The sequence below is a fragment of the Belonocnema kinseyi genome, chromosome 1, assembly GCF_010883055.1.
Source record: "Belonocnema kinseyi isolate 2016_QV_RU_SX_M_011 chromosome 1, B_treatae_v1, whole genome shotgun sequence".
Classification (NCBI taxonomy): domain Eukaryota; kingdom Metazoa; phylum Arthropoda; class Insecta; order Hymenoptera; family Cynipidae; genus Belonocnema; species Belonocnema kinseyi.
Genome location: NC_046657.1, coordinates 102188557 through 102211199, shown reverse-complemented (window position 1 = coordinate 102211199; position 22643 = coordinate 102188557). Strand labels below are relative to the sequence as shown.

Genomic DNA, 22643 nt, shown 5'->3' with positions numbered 1-22643 from the left:
GGAGCTCTTCTTAATATTTTGACACCAAAATCATGTCGATACACCTTACCGACTGCGAGTAAAGCCACCCACGCTTTAACTTGACAGACTGTATGCAAAAATCTTAAGAAAAAGGTTGGAGAGTCATGTAGAACAAAAAGAAGGTATCCCACACAATCAGACGGGATTTAGAAAAGGGATCGAAACTATAGACAACATCTACATATTTAACTACTTAGTTAACTGAAATTTAGGGAGAAATAAAGGGAAACTAGTCGCATTGTTCGTAGATTTCAAAGCAGCGTTTGACTCAGTGAACAGAAAAGTGGTATGGCAGACAATGAAAGAGAGGGGTGCAGAGGAAAAGTTGGTGGAGAGGATAAAAGAAATTGTTAGAGAAACCAGAATTAGGGTGAAAATAGGAAAGAAAAGAGGGCAGGTTTTCTGGACAGGCCGAGGTCTAAGGCAAGAGTTCTCGTTGAGTCCGTTACTACTTAGTATCCTATTGGCAGACTTAGAGGAGAAGCTAAAGGAGAAAGGGAAAAGAGGAACATGTATTAGTGAGATGTACAGGAGGGGAAAGTTGAGTGTGGATGAGTGTGTAAGATGGATCTTGGATGGTAGTGGACAGGAAGTGATGTGGATGAAGAAATTGGAAGAAGTAAGGGAAAGCAAGGGAGTAGGTCAGAGCCAAACGGGTGATCGTGAAAAGGGACAGTAAAAAATAAAATTGTTTTTAATATTGTGGAAAATGCATTTTTTATGGTAAGAGGAAACGGAAGCCCTGGAAGCTCGCTCATTTTAGGAATTAATATCACTACTGTTACTATTGTTTATCCTACGTAATGCTAAAGAGTAGAATATAAGTAGTAGTTAAGTTAGACTAAGGATGGAATTGTAAATATATCTACAGGGAGCACAGGCCCTCAAACTCGTAAAAGGGAGAGATTAAATACATACAAATACAACAACATATTAAATATTAATAAGATTGATAGTATCAATTTACTCGAAAATTCAACTATTTGATTGTAATTTAACTTTTCTTTTGAAAATTTATATTTTCGATTTAAAAATATAAGTGTTTTGAAGAAAACTCGTCTTTTTGGGATGAAAATTCATTCTTTTTGGTTGAAAAGTCTACTATTATATATTTTTTATTTAGAAATTTATCTTAATTAAAATTAATACATACATTGGAAAGTGTTCAAACAATTTAAATTATTTTTTGCTTAAAAATGTTATTATTTGGTTGAAAATTGAACAGTTTTGTTAAAAAATCATCTCTTTCGGTACGAAATTCAACTTTTTTGGTGGAAAATTCGTCTTTTTTACTTGAAAGTTCAACAGTTAGGTTGACATTTTGTTCTGTATTGACTGAAGAATCTTTTTTGATTAATATTCAAATGAACTATTTCCTATAGAGGACAGCTCTGTGCCTCACATACATATTACAGTCACACATCTACACACTTCACTATTCTCCCTTAGTTCAGTTGCCTGTGAACAGTTACACGACACACATACTTTTTGTACTGTTCTGAATAAACTTCGGTTTTGTATTAATTTCGGTTCTCAATTATAATTTCGTGCACCCACCGATCTTGCCCTAACAGGTTATGGACCCAGGGGACGCTATTAACGAATAATATCGATTGGATTTATACGAAATACGAAAACCGACGCGAACGAATTTGTTCGATGCACTCGCGTTATTTTGCCTCGTCGTGAATAGTGACCGGTAATTCAAATCGTGTGAAATGAATATGCTCATCTTCATCGCTTGCTAAAGCCAACCTTGTTGTTTGTGTTATTGATGTTTTAGCCGTGAGTGGGAATTTATTCTCTTGCTGATCGAATGATTCAGCAATACAAGAGACATCTTGTCCGCCATTAGCATCGCCACAAAAGCACGTACGCAACAGTACTCGAGAGCGTCAAGAGATGGCGCAAGCTCAACCCAACTCCTATACTTCGATGCGGTTCGAACTCCTGTCGAAAGAAAACTACGAGACTTGGAAGATCCAAGTAGAGGCTCTTCTAACTAAAAACGGAACACGGCCGTATGTCTCTGGTGAAAAGGTAAAACCAGAAGACGAAGGAAACCCCCTCAATACATGGAAACAAGAAGAGCGGATGGCCAAGTCCGATCTCATACTTTCGATCAGTTCGTCACAACTGAAACACATCCGCGGCTGTGAAACCTCACGTGAAGTTTGGACAAAACTCGAATCAATTTATGCTTCACAGGGCCTCACAAGGAAGGCTACGCTCCTGGAACAGCTGTTGTCACAGAAATTGCACGATGGCGACGATGTGCGAGACTATTTGTCACGTTTTATGAACGTTGTCGACATTTTACGACAGATGAGTGTTGACATTAACGGTGACCTATTAACGATAATGTTACTCCACAGCTTGCCAAACAGCTACGACAACTTTTGTTGTGCCGTAGTCACATGACTCTTTACCTGATGTCGAGAAACTAATTGGAAAAATAATCGAGGAAAGTTTCGCAAGAGAGCACAAAAGCGACGAAAATGGAGCCATATTTGCCAAACAGCGACAAGCAAATGCAAATAAGTTCCAAAATAGGTCCGAGGCAGCTCAACGTGAGAAAATCAAGTGTGATTTTTGCGGAAAAATGGGACACCGAGCCTCTAAGTGTTTTAAAAGGAAAAGAGAGGAACGAGAAAAGGCCAATGCTGTCGAGGAAGTGTTCTACGCGAGTGAAACTCCCGATCATCTTCAGGACTCATCATACAGTGCTGTGACAGGTGAAGTTTGGTGCATTGACAGTGGGGCTACCTCATACATTTGTAAGGACAAAAACCTTTTTACGAACTCCCACAAGGTTAACAGTGGACTGAAGTTAGCAAGCGACATGACCGCGGAAGTGACAGCTAAAGGTGACGTTCGTGTAGTGGCATCTGATGGACATCGCGACAGATCGCTTTTATTGACAAATACACTTCACGTGCCGAATGTACGCACTAATCTTTTATCAGTTTCTAAAATCGTGGATAAAGGAAACTCGGTATTGTTTACAAAAGAAAGTGCCGTTGTGAAAGATAAGCATGGAAATGTCAAACTTCTCGCGGGTCGCGAAGGTGACTTGTTTTTTGTTCATACTAAAATGGATATCGCGTATGCCGCGAGTAATGATAAATCCAAGGAAGTAGAGTGGCACAGACGTCTTGGACATTTAAATAGAAAGGACATGAATCTCATGATGCGAAAAGAGATTTTTACCGGTCTTAATTTCGATGTTGATCCAAATTAGCCATCATGTGACACTTGTGCAGCCGGAAAAATCACTCGCCCACCTTTTCCAAAAGGAAGTCCCTCATCTCTTCTTGAACGTGTACACACAGACCTTTGCGGACCAATGAGAACGGAGATAATGGGTCGAGCTCGATACCTACTCACGTTCACCGATGACTTCAGCCGCTGGACAGAACATTACCTACTCCGACACAAATCTGACGTAACTGCAAAATTTCTGGAGTATAAAAATCTCGTCGAGACGCGCACTGGGATGAAGATCAAGGCACTTCAGTCCGATAATGGCAAAGAATTTGTCAACACTGGAATGGATCGCATTTTAAGGGATTCAGGAATACAGAACCGCCTAACTGCTCCCTACACCCAGCAACAAAATGGAATTGCGGAACGCAAAAACCGGACCCTGATCGAGCCTGCCCGCTGCATGCTCATAGATTCTGGATTGCCTATATCATTTTGGGGCGAAGCAGTCGCAACGACATGTTATATTCGAAACAGGTGCATCACCAAAACTCTGGGCATCGAAACGCCATACGAGAGATGGACGGGCAAGCGACCTGATTTGCGACATCTAAGAAGATTTGGAGTAAAAGTCTATATTGTTGACAAGACTCCCAATCAAGACAAACTGAAGCCACGTGGAGTCGAAGGCATCTTCGTTGGCTATGCTACCAACGCGAAAGCCTACCGAATCTGGATTCCATCTGAAAAGAAAATCCACATAACACGTGATGTTCGATTTATGGATGTCTATTCGACAGAGAACATGGAAGAGAATCCTGAATCCAAGCGTGACGCGGAACTCATTCTGAAGCAGAACGTGCCTATTCTCAACGACGCCCCCATTGTTGTTGAGGATCAGGAAAACATCGTTGAGAGTCAGGAAGACATCGTCGAGGACCAGGAAACCGTGAACGGAGATCACGAAAATTTGAACGATCAGCAGGAAAGGGACGTACCTATAAGGCGAGCACCAGGAAGGCCTCGAAAAATAAAGACTGGCAAGCCAGGACGTCCTACTAAGGAGTTCATCACCGTAAACAACCCCGACGAAAATAAGCACCAGGAGGCCACTAGTTCCAGCGACGAGGAATTCTACGGATGGGATAACGATGATGTTGCCATGAGTGCCTGTGAGATTCCGTTAGGACAAGCACTATCTGGACCCGACAAGAGTGAATGGGAAGATGCTCTTTATGAAGAAATACGGAGTCTAATCTCAAATGGAACATTCGACATCGTCGACAAACCTGTCAACGAAAAGGTGATCAAGTGCAGAACTGTGCTCAGAAACAAATACGGACCCGACGGAGAACTACAACGAAGAAAAGCACGTGTTGTTGCAAGAGGTTTTGCACAACAACCTGGCTTACATTTCTTTGAGACTTTTGCCCCCGTCGCCCGTCTCAATTCACTCCGGTTGCTAGTGGCGTTAGCTACCGAATTTGATCTCAAAATCACTCATCTGGACATCGAGACTGCCTACTTGAATGCTGATATGGATACAGTGATCTACATGGAACAACCCGATCTACTGGAGGAGATGCTTCAAAGAATATTACGCGAGGACAAAAATCCGAATCTTCGGGAACGAGCCAAGGAGATGCTAAACAAGATGGATGGGACAGCCAAGGTATGTAGACTCAAAAAGGCACTCTATGGTTTGCGCCAAGCTGGACGCCAATGGCATGCCAAATTGGACTCACTGTTACGAGACATGGACCTGACACTAACAAGTGCAGATCTGTGCGTATACACCGATGAGGAGAAGAATACGTACGTCCTTGTCTACGTAAATGACATCTTGATCATATCGAATAATCAATCAAGGGAGAGTCAAATCAAAAATAGGCTCTCTAAGGAATTCAAGGTCAAGGATCTCGGCGAGGCCCGCTATTGTCTGGGTATGGAAATCGCACGCGACAGTGATGGGATAACTCTATCTCAAACCACTTACGTCAAAGAGATTCTGCAAAGATTTCACATGAGCGAGTGCAAGCCTGCGAACACTCCACTTGCAGCTGGCACAAAACTGATCAATGATTCAGTCGACGAATCGGAGGATGAGAGATTTCCATTCAGAGAATTGGTCGAAGGATTGATGTATGCTGCCCTCGGAACGCGACCTGATATAGCACACGCTGTGAGCGTCCTTGGACAATTCAACAACAACCCGAAGCAGGAACACTGAATAGCTGCGAAACGAGTGCTCCGATATCTTCAGGGTACTGCAAGTTTTGGACTTCGATTCAAGAAGTGCAATGAGGCTTTGAAAGGATACGTGGATGCAGACTGGGCAAATTGTGTCATCGATAGACGATCCTACACCGGCTCAGTTTACATTCTTGAAGGAGCTGCCATTTCGTGGGATTCACGTAAACAACGCACTGTGGCCCTTTCTTCCACCGAGGCCGAGTACATGGCAATCTCAGATGCATCCAAGGAAGCTGTGTATCTCATCAACTTTCTGAAGGATCTAGGCCATTCAGATCTTGCCAGAGTGACCATGTTTAACGACAATCAGGGAGCAGGCGAACTTTCCGAAAACCCGGTGCACCACTTGAGATCCAAACATATCGATGTGAAACACCACTTCATACGTCAAGTTCTGAAGGAGTATCCTGTTAAACTGCTCTACCTGCCAACCGAAGAAATGATAGCGGATATACTAACCAAAGGATTGCCTGGACCAAAGCATATGGAGTGCGTTTCCGGCCTGGGGCTGTCATCGACCAAGTTTTCCTTCGGGCGCAACTTGAGGGAGAGTGTTGGGATTCGCAATCCGCGCCCTTCAATAATATTCAAATGAACTATTTCCTATAGAGGACAGCTCTCTGCCTCACATACACATTACAGTCACACATCTACACACTTCACTATTCTCCCTAGGTTCAGTTGCCTGTGAACAGTTACACGACACACATACTTTTTGTACTGTTCTGAATAAACTTCGGTTTTATATTAATTTCGGTTCTCAATCATAATTTCGTGCACCCACCGATCTTGCCCTAACAAATACTTAAAATACAGATCCATTTGGAAAATATTTTATTTACAGTTGATGAAATAAAAATGGTTCTTATCCAAAATTCTCAACTTCAAAAGCTTTTATTTTTTACTTGTTAAGTCTTCAGGACTGCATTTTAAAATTCTTTAAATTAAAAATGTAAGCTTAAAAATATAAATCTAATTTGGAAAAATTTTGAAGTAAAAGATTTTCGAATTAGATATTGTGAACTGAATGATATCATAATCAAAATATATAATTAAGCTAACTACTTTTAAAAACTTCTGAAATCGAACTTGGACAGATTTTTCTTCTAAAGATTTGTAAAATTCCCGGCCAAAACATAAATTCACAGTAATTTCCCGGTTTTCAAGATTTCCCGGTACAGCGGACACCTTGTTATGATTTATAATAACCTATTCGCGATCTGACTAGATTAAAAAATATCCATTTATATTGATTAACAATACAAATAATTACGTATTTTCGTTCAAATGGATAAACTAATGTATTAGCCACTTCTTATAACGGTTTTTGTACCAAAAATTACAATTCACCATTCTAAAATTGTTTTTATTTGGATTAGCTTTTCGTAACTGTCCCAGTAATGGTCGGTTCATCTTAACAATTCATAGAAATCTACTGCACAACCAGAAAGGCATATACTGCGCAGTACTTTTCACCGAAAATTTCTACACGGATTCTAGTACTTCACAGTAGAGTTCTGTGAATATACTTTCCCAATTCTCAGGGTTAAATTCACCACAATCTGAACTAATAAAACTTTTGACTTCAGTTTTATTTAAAATATTTTTCCCATTTACCTCGTTTCTCTCTGAACTGGCTTTGTCGATTCATCCGTCTGAGATTCGGAAACAGTTTTAGTTTTCTCTGGTTTTGAGGATGAAAACCAGCTACCGAACCATCCGCCACTATTTTTGTCATCGCCTCCATTACTGCAACACGGCCCAAATTTTTCACTTCGCAAACTATTCTCTACACTCTTTGCTCTAATTAAAAAAAGTTTTAAACCCATTACGAAACTAGTGCTTCACGAGATTTCGGCGGTGAGAATTCGACAGAAAAAGCATACATTGAATCATTTAATTTTAAACTATTGCAAATAACTCAAAGCAAAAAAAGTGGGCCATATAGACAGTAAAAGTGAAGAGGACAATGACTTTTCTCTATGATTTTAATATATTCATTTCTCTCGGAAAATTCAATTTACATCAATAATTTGTAATTTAGTTGTTTCGTGGGCAAATTTACCGTAAAACGACTTACCAACTTAAAATATCTGATATTAGTAGTGGTGAGAATTACAACAACATCTTCCAACTTTCGAGGCACCAAAATTAAATTTATTTTACTAATTAAAAATCATCAAATTGGTGCAAATAAGGGCGAATCAGACTTTTATGTTTTGTATTTCGACAAAGCTGAGTCGGAGAAGAGGTCATTGGCTACTCTTAACGAAACGACATAATTCAATTGAAAGAGAAAAATATTTTTTCAATGTAAACAGAAAAACGGTGGAGTGCAAATAAAAAAGCAACTAAGGGTAAATACCTGCACAATTAACCATAGTTCCTAAAAACTGAATAACATTTTTTAAAAAACTCGCAGGTGGAAAAATAACGTATAATATCTCGACAGTTTGTGTTCAGTGATTATGTACTGTTCAAATTCTGTATAACACAGGCCCACAAAAAAAGTGACATAAGGGGTATGAAATCGCCTTTTTTATTCCTTTTCTTAATTAGAAAATATGACATTGAATGGTTTAAAAATTAAATATTTTAGACTACAATATTATTTTTAATTTAATGACAGCCTTTAATTACAAATACATTATTATGAAGTCATTTTGCAGTAAAAAAATATTTTATTAAGTTTCAATCGAACGTTTACATTTTTTAATGACTCAGACATTCGAATTGAAACAGTTTAATTTTTAACGTTAAAGTCGGATTTTTTTATTTTGAATGGATTTCTAATAGTTTAGTCAAATAAATTATTGTTCCATTTTAATACTTAAAGTACAGATTCACTTCAAAAATAATTTATTTATATTTTCAGTTGATAAAATAAAAAGGTTTGTTCTCAAAAATTTTCAACTTCAAACGCTTTTAATTTTTAATTGTTTAAGTCTTCAAGACTACAAGAATTCAAGATTTTTTAATGACGCCTTGTAATTAAAATGATGTCATATATGAAAAATATAACAATTTAACTAATTATAATATTTCTAAAACTTTTAAAATAGAACTTGGAACAGATTGCTCTTCTAAATGTTTAGAAAATTCTCGGTCAAAAAATAAATTCACGTGTGAAATATTGAAATTTCTGTGCAATCTTTTGAAATTTTTGTAAAATATTTGAAATTCTGGAAATCTATGTGAAATTTTTATGAAATCAGAAATATTTGTGAAAGCTTTCTTTCATCTTTGTGAAATATTTTGTGTTCGTCTGAATAATTGAAATCTTTTGAAAACTTTTAAAATTTGTTGAAACCTTTTGAAATAGTTTAAAATTTTTGAAATATTTGTGAATTATTTCGTATATTCATTTAAATAGTTGAAATCGTTAAAATTCTTTTAAATGTTTTGAAATCTTTAAAATCTGGTGAAAAAAAAACATCTTTTGCAATCTTTTGGCATTTTTGTATTCTTTTGAAATTGTTAAGAAATCTTTTATATTCATTTGAAATTATTAAAATATTTTTAATGTGTGAAAAATCTTTTGAAATCTTAGAAATCTGGTGTACACGCATTTTTAAAATCTTTGAAATCTTTATGAAACGTTCGAAATCTTTGGGAAATCTTCGTCAAATCTTTTGAAAAATTTATGAAATTTTTCTTAAATATTTTTTTGTGAAATCTTTTTTATTCTTTGTAATCATTTAATTATTTTAAATCTTGGTCATATTTTTTTAAATCTCCTAAAATGTTTTGAAACTTTTAAAATCGTTGCAAATCTTCGAAATTTTTCTAAATCTTTGAAGCTTTGTGTACTTAACCACTTTCCAAATCCTTTAAATGTTTTAAAAATTTTGAAGGCTTTGTGAAATATTTTAAATCCGGTTTTAAAAGAAAAAAAGAAAATGAAATTCAAGGTTCTCTTAAAAAATTCAAGGAAATTTGCAGGTTTCAAGTTCAACAAAAATATAAAAATAATATTTTAATATTTTATTCATTGTTATTTTATTTGTCGTGTGCAAATTGTGATAGAATAGAATATGCCACCGACTATCAGTTGAAGTAAACAAAAAAAAAGAGTTTTCAATGCAAAAGGACGAATTTTCGACGACAAATTTTTTTTTTAATTTTTGAACTTTTATCTTGCAAAGATGAATTCTTAACCAAATGTTCAAATTTCACGAGCGAAAAAGAATAAACTATAAAAAAAAAACTAAATCGTAGAATTTTAAGGCCAATGAGACTAATCTTTTTTTAAAGACAGTTTAATTTTCAACAAAAAAGTTCATTTTTAAATAAGAAAGGTGACTTTTCGACCAAACTGATTAATTTTCAATCCAAAAAAGCGAATTTTCTATTCAAAACAGTTTAACTTCAAACGAAAAAAAAAACACATTAAACTTGAACTAAAATCCAAATGGTTGAACTTTGAATCTAAAAAGACTATAACTCTTTTTCAAACATAATGCATTTTTCAACAAAAAATTAATTTTTAAGTAAGAAAGATGAATTTTCAATTCAAAAGGACGAATTTTCTATTCTAAACAATTTAATTTTCGAAAATAAATTTAATTAATAAATAAGAATGATGACTTTGCTACCAAAGAAGATCAATTTACCATTCAAAAGGTTGAATTTTCTATTCAAAAGATGATTTTTTAAACAAAATAGAAGAATTTTTAACTTGCAAAGATAAATTTTCGACAAAAAACTTCATTATCAAATAGGAAAGATGTCAACAAAAAATAATCAACTTTAATTAAAAACCAAATATTTGAATTTCCAGAACACAGATACGTATCTTTGGCGAACACAGTTCAATTTTCAATAATAAAGTTCATTTTTAATTAAGAAAGATGACTCTCTGACCGAAAAATATGAATTTTTAATCCAAAAGTACGAATTTTGTATTCATAAAGGTTTAATTTCCGACAAAGAGTAATTTTAACAAAAAGTTTATTTTTAAATAAGAAATATAACTTGCTGGCCAAAAAATATGAATTTTTAATCAAAAAGAACGAATTTTCTATTCAAAATAGTTTAATTACCGACGAAAAATATTAATGATATTAAAAAGTTCATTTTTAAATAAAAAAGATGAATTTTCAATCCAAAAGTTCAAAATACAATACTATTATAATTATTTAACACGAGCTATTGAACCAAAAGTTATAATTGCATCCAATTTCATCAGATCACAAATATCGAGACACATTGGGAATGGTGGTTTACCATTTCGCCACCTTGTGTCGAAAACTGGAACTAGAAATAGTAGGTAAAAATTTAAATATGTGTTTTAATTTGAGCATACAAGTATTTTTACCATTGTTTTGTGAATTATAAAACAATATTTGAATACTAAAAACAAATCTTCATCAAAAACAAATAGTTTGAGATCGAATTTCCATTTTAGACAGTGAAGAAATATATTTTTAGATCAGATTTTGAAATAGTAAATATTATATATATATATATAAATTAATAAAAATTTACTTTTGAATTTCTTTTTCCACAAAAATAAGCCCATTTAAGTTTATAACAGTTTGAAAGTTACAATAAACAGAACAATAATTTTTTGTTTAGAAAAATATTTATGTCAAAAAATGTTGTTTTCTTTCACTGTATAATATGTAAATTCCATTTAAAATCCTTTGTTATCGATAGACTTATTTTTATTATACAATGAATACTTTAAACTCCGCAAAAAAATCATTTAAAAACTTTTATGAATAAATTAAAATTCACCTTCAAAATCATATTTACATTTTCTAGTTCAGATTTTTGTCACCAGGTGGCGTATCGCAGTTTAGCCATTCTCAATAGTGCGGACGATAGTGCGAATTAGAATTCTTAAATTCCTGAGAATTTAGGTTCAGGTTATATAACCGAGAATATGAAAGAATTTAGGAGAATTTAAAAGAATTTAAGAGAATTTAAAAATGTATGATTTTTAACAATATTTTTATTGTTCGGGTTATATCAACGGTTGCATATAAATTATTTTCTAGCTCAGACATATTCAGGAATTTGAAATATGCAAAGCAGTAGCACATTAATTATTTGGCACTGTTAGACTAAAACTCTAACCTGAAATTTCAATTGCCTTAGATTACTTAATAAATACTACGAAGCAGAATAAGCAGACCCCACTTCCGGAAAACTTAGAAGCGTGACATTTTCAAAATTCTCTGATTTTTTTTTCGACTTATTTTTCAGTTCAAATCATTAATATTCAAATACCAGCACTTTAATCTTATGATATTTTTACCATCAAATATTTTATAAGCGGAATAAAACACTGTTTCATATAAAAAAAACAAGAAAAAAACATTTCAAACAAAAAAAAGTTTTTTCTACTTTAAAAGATAACTCCTTAACAAAATACTAGATTTTTCAACAAAATAATTAAATTTTTAACATAATAGTTGAATATTCAATCTATAAAAAAGACAAATTGCCAACGAAACAGTGTCATAGTTTGTATTTTAATAGAAAAAGAATAAAATTTATACAACAAAAGAAAAGAATTTTAAAACCAAAAAGACGAATTTCTAACAAATAAATATTTTTCACTCAAAAAATAAATAAAAGTTCATCAAAATTATTGAAACTTCAAATCATAAGACAAATTTTCTTGACAAAAATTTAATTTTCAAACAAAAAATGTGACTGTTCAACAAAAAATTAATTTTCACAAAACTGATGCAATTCTTACGCAAAAAAAGGAAATTGCAAACTAAAAAATTAATTCTAAACCAAAAAAAAAGATGTACTTTCCAATAAACAGTTAAATTTTTAACCAGAAATAAGCCTTCAATCAAAAAAAAAATGCACAATGTACTTTAACTTTGACCCAAGTAGTTGAATTTTCAATTAAAAAAGATTATTTTTCAATAAGGTAATTAAACTTTTAACCTACCAGATAACTTTTCAACTTAAAATATAAATATTTAACAAAAAAGTGATTCCTTAACAAAGCGATTCAACCAAATATTTTAAACAAATTAGTTGAATTATCAAGCAAAGAATAACGATTTTTAACCAAAAAGTTGTATTTTCCTACAAAAAATGAAATTTCTTCTATAAAAAATGAAGTTGTAAATCAAAAAGATAAATTTTTAAAAGAATAGTTGAATTTTCGGTTGAAAAAGACTTTACTAGAGTTTTCACGGTCAAGCTATGAATTTTTTAACAAAAAATCATTTTCTACCAAAAAAATTGAATTTTCAATCCAAAAAGACAAATTTTTAACCAAAAAGGATGGCTTTTTAACAAAATTGTTGAATTCTCTAGCAAATACTTGAATTTTTATCAAAAATATAAGATTTATTTTAAAGCAGAAGAATTTTTTATTACAAAAAAGGTTGAGTTTTAATCCAAAAAGATTCCAGTTAACTCAGTAGCATCCAAAATTGAATTTTTGTAACAAAAAAATAAGTCAGGGTGGCCACAAGATTGAATATTTCAATTTCCCTGACAATTCCTTAACTTTTCCCTGACATTTAGACGAATTTCCCTGACAGGAAATCATTACAAAAACGAATAAGGTTTTAATAATGTGCTAAGCAAAATAGTGAAACAAGCCAGAAAAATGTACTTTACATGGCAGTATAGATAAATTAAGGTCAGATAACTCAGCGGCGCCACTAACGAAAAACAAAATGTCAGATGACATTATAATGACTATTCGTTTTTGAGAAAACAGGGCGGCGCTATCTTGCCGTCAACTCAGCGGCACCCTCTAAAAAAATCATGAAATTACAAAAAATGACTAGGTTAGATTTTTTGCTATTTTCTGCTTTACAATGCGCTATGAATCGCTTTTGTAAAATCAACTCTTAATTAAAAATAGTTGCCCCCTGTAATTAAAAAAGTATTAAAAATGACTAGGCTATTTTATTTTTCTATTTATCTGCTTTCCAATGTGATATGAAACACTTTTTTAAAATAAATTCTTATTTTTAAAAGCAACCCTCTGTGCTGCAAAAACGTATTGAAAAAAAAGAAACTATCTAGATGGAAAATACTTTTAAAATATGAACACAGTATTTTTAAAGCATAGATGAGGAGCAAAATTATTCTTCACCCCTAATCGCTACAAAAACAATCCCCGTATTTGTATCCGAATACAAACCTGCAGACTGATGCCAAAAAATGTATGCTAGGATTTTTTTGCTCTTTCTTTATTTTCCAATGACATATGAATCGCTTTCGTAAAATTAATCCTTATATAAAAAAGCAACAACCTGTAATGAAAACACGTATTGGAAAAAGTAGTTATCTACACAGATGGAACTTACTTATAAAATAGTAAAATGTTACTTTCAAGCATAATTATTTCTCACCCCTAATCTTTACAAAAATAACCTTTATAATGTATAAGCTAAAATTACAACATCTTTTACAAAAGTATTTTCCAGTCTATGTATGTATATTCGAAAAATATAATTTACCTTTTTCGATGCATCTTTTAATGCCTTTAAACAACATCCAGCACAACAAATTTTAAACGAGAAAAATCCATTTTCATATAACGAACAATTTAAATTTTCAGAATGATTGAAAATTTTTTGAGAGAAGACTTGTTCTAAAATGATTTTTTTTAAATAGTGATTAAAACTATTTTTAAAGATAAGTTGAAATAATTTTAAAACCCTAGAAAGCAGTCGTGTGACTAGGGATGCTGGGCATCTACATTTACGTTCTGTACATAATTGTCACATAATAGCAAGTCGCTAATTTATTATCTGCTTCAAATACAGGGTCATGGTGTTTCTGCTAATAAATATTCAAGATTCGAACTTGTGAAAATTCGATTTTATTAAGTTAGTTCGGTTTCTTGATTTTTCCAGCGGGTTAATATGGTAAGGAATTATGTTCCAACTGCTCGAGGAAACCACCCCTAACGTGAAATATGACTTAGTTTGATAAGAAGGTCTTTGAGAATCTTATCGACTTTGCTACTATAAAAACTTCTCAAATTTCGAACATATCCAGGTATATTAGTCACCTGGGTTTTCGACAGACCCAATGTTCTGAAGTATGAAATTCTAGCATCCGCAAAATAATACCCTTGTCGAAAAATTGGTTTGAATTTGATTGGTAGTAGAATATGTACATTTTTGGACACCTACATTATTGAAATCCATATAAATTCGACCTTATCCAGGTAGATCGGTCACATGATTTTTTTATCGGCTCAATGTTGTAATGAATCAAGATTTAGTATCCCCATAAAACTACCCTTATCGCAAAATTCGCCTGAATTTGATTAGTGGTACACTATGTACATTTCTGAACAACTGCATTAGGGAAACTCATACAAGTTCAACGTTATCCAGGTAGATCGTTCACTTGATTTTTTTATCGACTGAATGCTGTAAATGATTAAGTTTTATTAACCCCAAAAAACTGCCCTTATCGTGAAGTTAATCTAAATTTTATTGGTATTATATGACAATTGTGTACAGAACGGGATGCATTTTTTTCGAATGTGATTTGGGAAAATGGTTCTCATAGATAAAAGATCAAAGATAAAACACAGATAAAAGCCAAAATGTATTTTAAAACATACATGTAGATCCCCAGAATCCCTGTTCGCAAAAGTGGTTTTTAGGATTTTAAAATGATTTCAACTTATCTTTAAAAATAGTTTTAATAACTATATGAAAAAATTAACACACTTAGACTGAAAAATAACTTTGATGAGAAATAATTATGATTAAAAATACCATGTAACTATTTTGTAAGTAAGTTCCATCTATGTAGATATCGACTTTGTTCAAAACGTGTTTTCATTACAGGGTGTTTTTTTTTATAGAAGGGTTAATTTTACAAAAGCGATTTATGTGGCATTGGAAAATAAAGAAAGAACACAAAAAAGGAGCACAAAAATCCTAGCATTTAATGTATACAATTTTTTGCATCAGTCTGCATCAGTCATAATTTTGCTCCTTAGTTATGCTTTAAAAATACCGTGTTAATATTTTATGAGTGTTTTCCATTTCGATAGTTTCCTTTTTTTAATACGTAGTTGCAGCACAGGGGGTTGCTTCTTAAAATAAGCGTTGATTTTACAAAAGTGTTTATATCACATTGGAAAGCAAAAAAATAGAAAAAAAATCTAGCCTAGTCATTTTTTAAATACTTTTTTTCATTACAGAGGGTAATTTTTTAAAATAAGGTTTCATTTTACAAAAGCGATTCATAGCCCATTGTAAAACCGCTGAGTTTTCTCATCTGATTAATTAACTAAAGGATATGTATCCAAACTGTAAATAAAGAAATAACTACAAATAAAAACCTAAGAATCGAATTATATTTTCAAAGAATGTGCATTGAAAAAATATTTATATTGATATTAGGAAGTTTTTCCAAAATAAAATAAAACATAAATTTCTATTTTCCCTGACATTTCCCTGACTCCCCTCACATGTGGCCACCCTGTAAGTTTATAAGAAAATTTTTCATCTTCAATCCAAAAAGACGAATTTTTCAACCAAACCGGATGAATTTTTAACAAAATAGTTAAATTCTCTACCAAATAGTTGCATTTTTATCCAAAAAGATCAATTTTGTACTAAAACAGATGAATTTGTAATAAAAAACAAATTTTTTTTATAAATGGAACTTTCATCCAGAAAATATTTCAGTTAATTTTTCAACATCAAACAATAAATTTTAAACAAAAAGTAAATTTTCTACGAAATATTTAAGTTTTTAAGAAAATAGTATAATAGCTTAATTTCTAATCGAACGGTTGCATTTTTATTTTAAAAAATTAATTTCTGCTAAAGCAGATAAACTTTAAAATAAAAAAGAGAAACTTTCAAACAAAAGAGTTGAATTTTCAACCGAAAAATTAACGAAAAAATGCAATTTTCTATTAATTAAAATAAATTCTGAGATTCTCATAAATTCTCAGACAATTTATACACTAATCAAGACTTCTACTGACGACTTGTCACGACTATAGGGACGAATTGAGAATTTCGGATAAGTCAGCCGACGGTCGTCATTAGAATTCTTCAGTGAATAGCCCCACGGCAAACGGCTACTTTCAGAATTAAAAAGTCGCTGATAAAATGCGTAAATCACGCCTGCCTATTACAGAAATATCATGAACGTTATTCTTCCTGTTCAGATTTCTGAACAAACATTTTTCCGTATAGTGGACAAAAAGTTTGCTACTTTCTATACTTTGTCTAAAACGCAGATATAGCTTTTGCATTTGGGACGGTAATATATTATAAGACATTTTTCCACCTGGAGTTTTTTTCTACCCACCTACCTACCTTGTAAGATTAAACAATAAAATAGGTCGATTAATACGATAAAGCAAAGCGTGCTTTTGATTTCAATAGTGATGAAGAAAAAAACATAAAGAAGAATAAGGCTTGGGTTATCAAAATTTTGCAGAAAAGTAAAGTCTCTAAACTAGAAAATGAAACTTACGATGCTGTTCGTGTGCCGTTAAGAGCTGTGTGGAATCTGGGTTGAACATAATTCCACGCTCCCTGGTTTTTGTGCTCCTCTTGGCACCAAATGAGTTGAGCATCAGAGTATTTCTCAGCCTCTTTCTTGACAAGATCATAGGGGAATGGAGAGATCTGCAAAAAAAATTCGTGCATCTCAAATCATACGAATCTAAATTGTATTGAAAACACCACCAGCGCCCTCATTCAGATAGAGGTAGAAGCTATGGAAATTAACAATCACCTGTTCCACCCTTGCGATTGCTACTTTATCTTCGAGTCCCCTCTCTTTCCTCGATTTCTTCAGTTCGTAATAAACCTTTCCCGAGCAGAAAATGAGCCTCTTGACTCCATTGGGACTTTCAGCAGCGACACCTTCCTCGGGAATAATTCTCAAGAATTGTGTATTCTCCGTCATCAAGTCGAAACTGGACCTGGCTTCTGGATGTCTCAGGAGAGATTTGGGTGTCATGATGATCAATGGTTTGCGGAAGGGAAGGGCAATCTGGCGACGGAGAATGTGGAATAAATTGGCGGGTGTCGTGCAGTTTGCGACGATCCAGTTGATGTCGTGGAGTTGGCGAACTGCAAATTCCTCGCTCTCTGGTGGAAAATAGTCTGGGTCGTCAGACGACATCTGGAGGAAACGTTCTAATCGAGCGCTCGAATGCTCTGGGCCCTAGAAAGACTAATTGTCAAAAGAAGGCATATATGCAAATTGATAATTATGTCAGATTTGATGTATCTTAACCTGGCCTTCAAGACCGTGGGGTTGGAGCATCACAAGACCGGACTGACGAACCCATTTCGCTTGGCCACTGCTGATAAACTGATCGATGATGCACTGTGCAGTGTTGTTGAAATCTCCAAATTGAGCTTCCCAAATTACGAGAGCGTTCGGGTTTGTCATCGAATATCCCAACTCGAATCCTTCGAGAAAGGAAATTAGAATTAAGTATACTGCGCAGTTATAAATACAATAAAAACTTACTGCGCTGTGATAAACAGCGCGTAAGTTTATTACACAGGTAAAATGTCATTTACATATGAGCAGTAATGTTCTGCGCAACTTTTAGGTGCGCAATAATTAAGCATTTAATCATTACGTCACAATTGGTGGACTTGAAATGTTCAGTGGTAGAGTCCAATTCATTGTTTATATAGATAATGAAATAACCTTTTTCATTTCACAAACCGTAAGAAATGTATACATTAGGATATCTTATTGAGTCTCCTTACGAACAATGCCGAACGATGTCAAATTCCCAGTCACTTTACATTTTTTCCGGCTCAAGTTTTTCAATTTTCCCGGTCAACTAAAATTAACATATTCATATTTGCCTCAAAACGAAATTTTTATTTTATAAGCTCTCAACTAAAACAATGACTTTGCAACTGAAAGAATTGAATTTTTAACCAACAAAAATTAATTTTTACTAAAAAAGGTCAACGTCAAACAAAACTTAACAAATTAAATTTCAAGTTAACTATGGAATATTCAATTGGAATAAGTTAAATTTTAACTTAAAAAATTATTTTTCACAAAAAAAAGCCCAAGAAGATTAATTTCTCCCAAAAATACGAATTTTCAACTAAATAAGATTTTTCAACCAGAAATTGAATAATTAGATTCGTAGTCCAAAAATGGACGTTCAACCAAAGAAATTCATTTTGAACTAAAATTATGGAATATTCGAATGCAATAAGTTAAAATTTCAGCAAAACAAAATCAAACATAAACGAAACAAATTTTCAACAAAATAACTTTTCGGCAAAAAAATTCCTTACCACCCGAAAAAAAAGTTTACAATCAAATATCTGATTTTGCAAACAAAGAAATTAATTATTTTATTCAAATGGAAAATCTTAATAAGAAAATTAATTTTTAACCAGAGTTATCAATTAATTTTTTTTCAAAATAAAAGATGAATTTTCAACTGAAATGATCGATTTTTTAACAAAATACGGGAATTTTTAAAGAAATAGTTAAAAAGATCAATTTTCTACAACAAATGGAACAGTTAAATTCTCCGTTAAAATGTAAATCTTAACAACGACAGTCTTGCGACTGTAGATAAAGCATAGAAATCACATTTATAAATTGATAAAAATTATTTGAATAATGAAAATGTAAATTTCGCTACGATTAGAAGTAAATTACCGTTTTTTTTCATTTAAAAATATGAAAAAAAATTCATTGAATTTAGAAATTTTGAAATAAGCTTAGAAGAATTGAAGAGAATTCACCAAATTTGACTAATGACTACAAAACGATTCAAGTTAAATTCAAAAGAATTCAATTAAATTCGACAATTTTAAGAATCGAAACAAATTTGATTCATTTCAATAAATTTTCAGTGAATTTAGAAAAATGTTAAAGAAATAAGAAGAATTAAATAAAAATTCATAAAATTTCAGATGAATTTAAAAAGCAACTAAGTGAATTGAAAAAGAAATCTAAGAATTAATTGAATCGGTCAGAATTGTGTGAATTTAGAAGAATTTAAAACGATTTAGGATAAATTAATGAAAATTCAGGGGGAATTCCAAATAAATTGCAAAAAATATTTGAAAATCTTCGAAACCCTACGAAATCCTTTAGGTATTGTGAAAAATTCTTTAAACTCCATTAAAATATTAAAATCCCTTAAGATTATTAAAACCCCTTGGAAATCCCTTGAAAATGTTAAAACCTTTCGGAAATGGCTTGGAATCTTTTAAAATGTCCTAAAATATTTGTTTTTGAAAGCCTTCAAACTTCTCAAATAAATACAACATTTCTGGCAGTCTTAAAGTTTCTGAAAATATTTCGAATCCATTGATACCTTTTGAAAGCCCTTGAAACGTTTTAAAAATATTTTACAATACCCTGAAGTGTTTCAAAATCCTTTTAAATTCTATTAAATTACTAAAATTAATGAAAAATGTATTTATAATCTTTTAAAAGAATATAAAAAATTTTTAATCCTTTAAACTCCTGTGAATTTTTTTAAAGCTCTTGAAAATGTCAAGGAATTTGAAAAAAATACGTTATGATATTTCAAAGCCGTTGATCATTTTATAAATTGATTTTTAGAATCAATTAGGTTAAAACTTTAAAAAATTCAAAAAGAATCCATTGAGTTAAGTAGAATAAAGTAAATTTAGAGAAATTCAAGAAAATTAATAACATTCAAGAGAGTTCGAAAGAATTTAGGATAAATTAATACGAATTCAAGGTGAATTCGAAATCTCTTCAAATCACATACCCTATTTATGAATAGATTCTTTAAAATCCATTATAATATTCAGAAATTCTAGAAAATTCTTGATCCTAAAATATTTCAAAAGCTTTAAAATCACTTCAAAATTAATGAAGTTAATAAAAAAATCCGTAGAATCTTTTAAAAATCCCTAAAATACTTCAATTTAAAAGCTCCTGAAAATGCTTTAGAAGTTTTAAAAATACCCTGAAATCTTAAAAACTACTTCAAATTATTTAAATCTATTAAAAATTTCTTGAAGTCTTTATAAATACCCTGAAATATTTTGAAGGATTTAAGATAATTAAAAAAAAGGAATATACCTGAAATGAATTGTGATTAACCCACGAATTAATTTATTGCATGAAAAGTGATTAATGTGATCATCGCATTTGAAAAGAGTGACTGTGCGGTATACCTTACTATTTTTTACAGTTACTTCTTACGGAAATTCTCTTATTTTTGCCTTTTTTCAAAATGCCTGACTCAATTAGGGTACCCATAAGGGATTAAATTTTGAAAATATGATACTTTAGGGACGTTAATTTAATATAGGGTAGAATAGAAGATATAGGGATCTGAAATACTCAAATACGCCACCTGGTGACAGAATCGGAAAACCCTCAGCGTAGGTAAAGTTTGACGGGAAGTATAGGCGAATAGACGAAAATAATTTTTCTAAAGGTTTTACAGTGTTTGTTACAGTGAAACCGGGAAAAAATAAAAAGTGATAAATAAAAAGTTACAAATAAAATAAATCAAACTTTATCAATGGAGTTTTCGCCACGAAAATCGAAGAGCAAAGTGTTTTGTTGTGTTTGGTTGCTCTTCTACTGCTCGAAAGCATGAAACTGTTCGGTTTTTCTGAAACGTAAATAAACTCCTATTTTTCAAAAATTACAAAAAATCTTATAAGACATTTACAGCATTTACGGATAGTATGGCTCGAGAAATAAAACAGAATAATGTAAAAAATTCACGAGATTCAAACGGATTTTCAAGTATTTTCCACTGTCAATAAAAAAGTTTGAAGAATAAGTTATAATCATCAAGTATTTATCGTTTTTATTCTTCAATAATTTTGCAGCATTTAGAGTGAAAATAATCAAAGCAGGTTCTAAATAAAAATCAGCCCCTTGGCTCTTCCTATCCAGCCTATGCTTTAGATGTGTCATGAGAGTTGACCGCGGCCACGGTGACGCTGATTGTTCATTGGGCCGAGATTCATTCAAATATATGGGAAAAAACGTAAAAATTCCATTTTCATACAATGAAAAACATTTTATCAAATTTTCTTCTGCAATACGCCGATCAAGAAAGCTTCTTATATTTTTCAAAGCAAAATTTATTATGAAAAAATGTAAGTTGCTCGAGTTTTATACGAAAATTCGGTTTACTTTTTGGTGGACAGTTCAAATAGAAGTTCTGTCATCTCTATTTAAATGTCGATGTTATTATTTATTGTCTTGATTAAAGTGAATAATTATATTAATATTACATGACATTAAAAATAATTTTAAAAATATTGTTTTGAGTTACAAACGCAAAAAATATGAAATTATATATCGCCTAAAAACGAACTAGTATACAAATTCATTTTTCCTTGAAGTTTAATCATTGATTTGTTAATATTGACCTGCAATTGAAATATCATGATTATAAAATTAATTGAATAAGATAATTTTATTGAAAAGTAAGGTTTTTCACAGTCGATGAAATTAAAAAGCTTTAATGGAAAATGAAGTACTCGAAAATGATAGTAATTTTTATAATTTTTTTTTTTAATTTTGGAGTAAAATTGAATTTATTGTTTTCGTCATGGAGTTTTTATTTTTCAGCTAAGACTTTTTGTTCCTGTTTCTGTAAAAAATAGCATAAGGAAGGAACATTTAAAAAATTATACCAATGGTGAAACATTGATAAAATTGCTTTATAAATCGCTAAATATATAAAGAACAGTTTATATCAAATTTTATGACGAATATTAAAAAGGTACAAGTTTCATAATTCGTCTATATTTACAACTAAATTTAAACGGCTTTCTTTAAGAAAAGGAAAATTTAAACATAAATTTAAATAATACTTTGTTTGCTACATTAATATAAAAATTAATAAAAATAGAACAGACTGCCTTTTTTGTCTCCATTTGTTTAAATTGTAAAAATCAATTTTTTAAGTATATATACTCTAAAAAGATAATTTTTCCCATTACAAAATAATGAAGAATTATTAATATTGATATATATATATATATGTATATATATATTCGGTTTTGATTCCTCTAGAATCAAACCGAAGGGCCTATGACAAAGCCACCGAACGCGTCCTCGGGTTGCGGATAGAGGGTCCCTGAACCAAGGATTTCTGCTGAATATGGTTACAAAAATAAATAGGCAGTCGCGGACAATTGTCCAGGGGTGGTCCCGAAGGAATTAACCCCCAAGCGGAGGTGTGA

At 31.9% G+C, this 22643-nt stretch overlaps 1 protein-coding gene across 7 annotated transcripts in view; it reads right to left on the bottom strand.

Moving 5' to 3' along the window:
• LOC117172859 (2-oxoglutarate dehydrogenase, mitochondrial) overlaps nt 1-22643 on the bottom strand; it is a 56383-nt gene that overhangs the window by 4413 nt on the left and 29327 nt on the right. For 4 of the 7 annotated variants that reach the window (XM_033361140.1, XM_033361123.1, XM_033361149.1 and 1 more), the window contains 4 exons: nt 17698-17876; nt 17191-17625; nt 16927-17081; nt 7096-7227 (listed from right to left, as the gene is read on the bottom strand). In XM_033361140.1, coding sequence (XP_033217031.1) covers nt 7096-7227; nt 16927-17081; nt 17191-17625; nt 17698-17876 — 901 coding nt within the window. The remainder of the gene's footprint in view (nt 1-7095; nt 7228-16926; nt 17082-17190; nt 17626-17697; nt 17877-22643) is intronic. The other 3 variants (XM_033361162.1, XM_033361155.1, XM_033361173.1) reach the window with 1 other exon arrangement.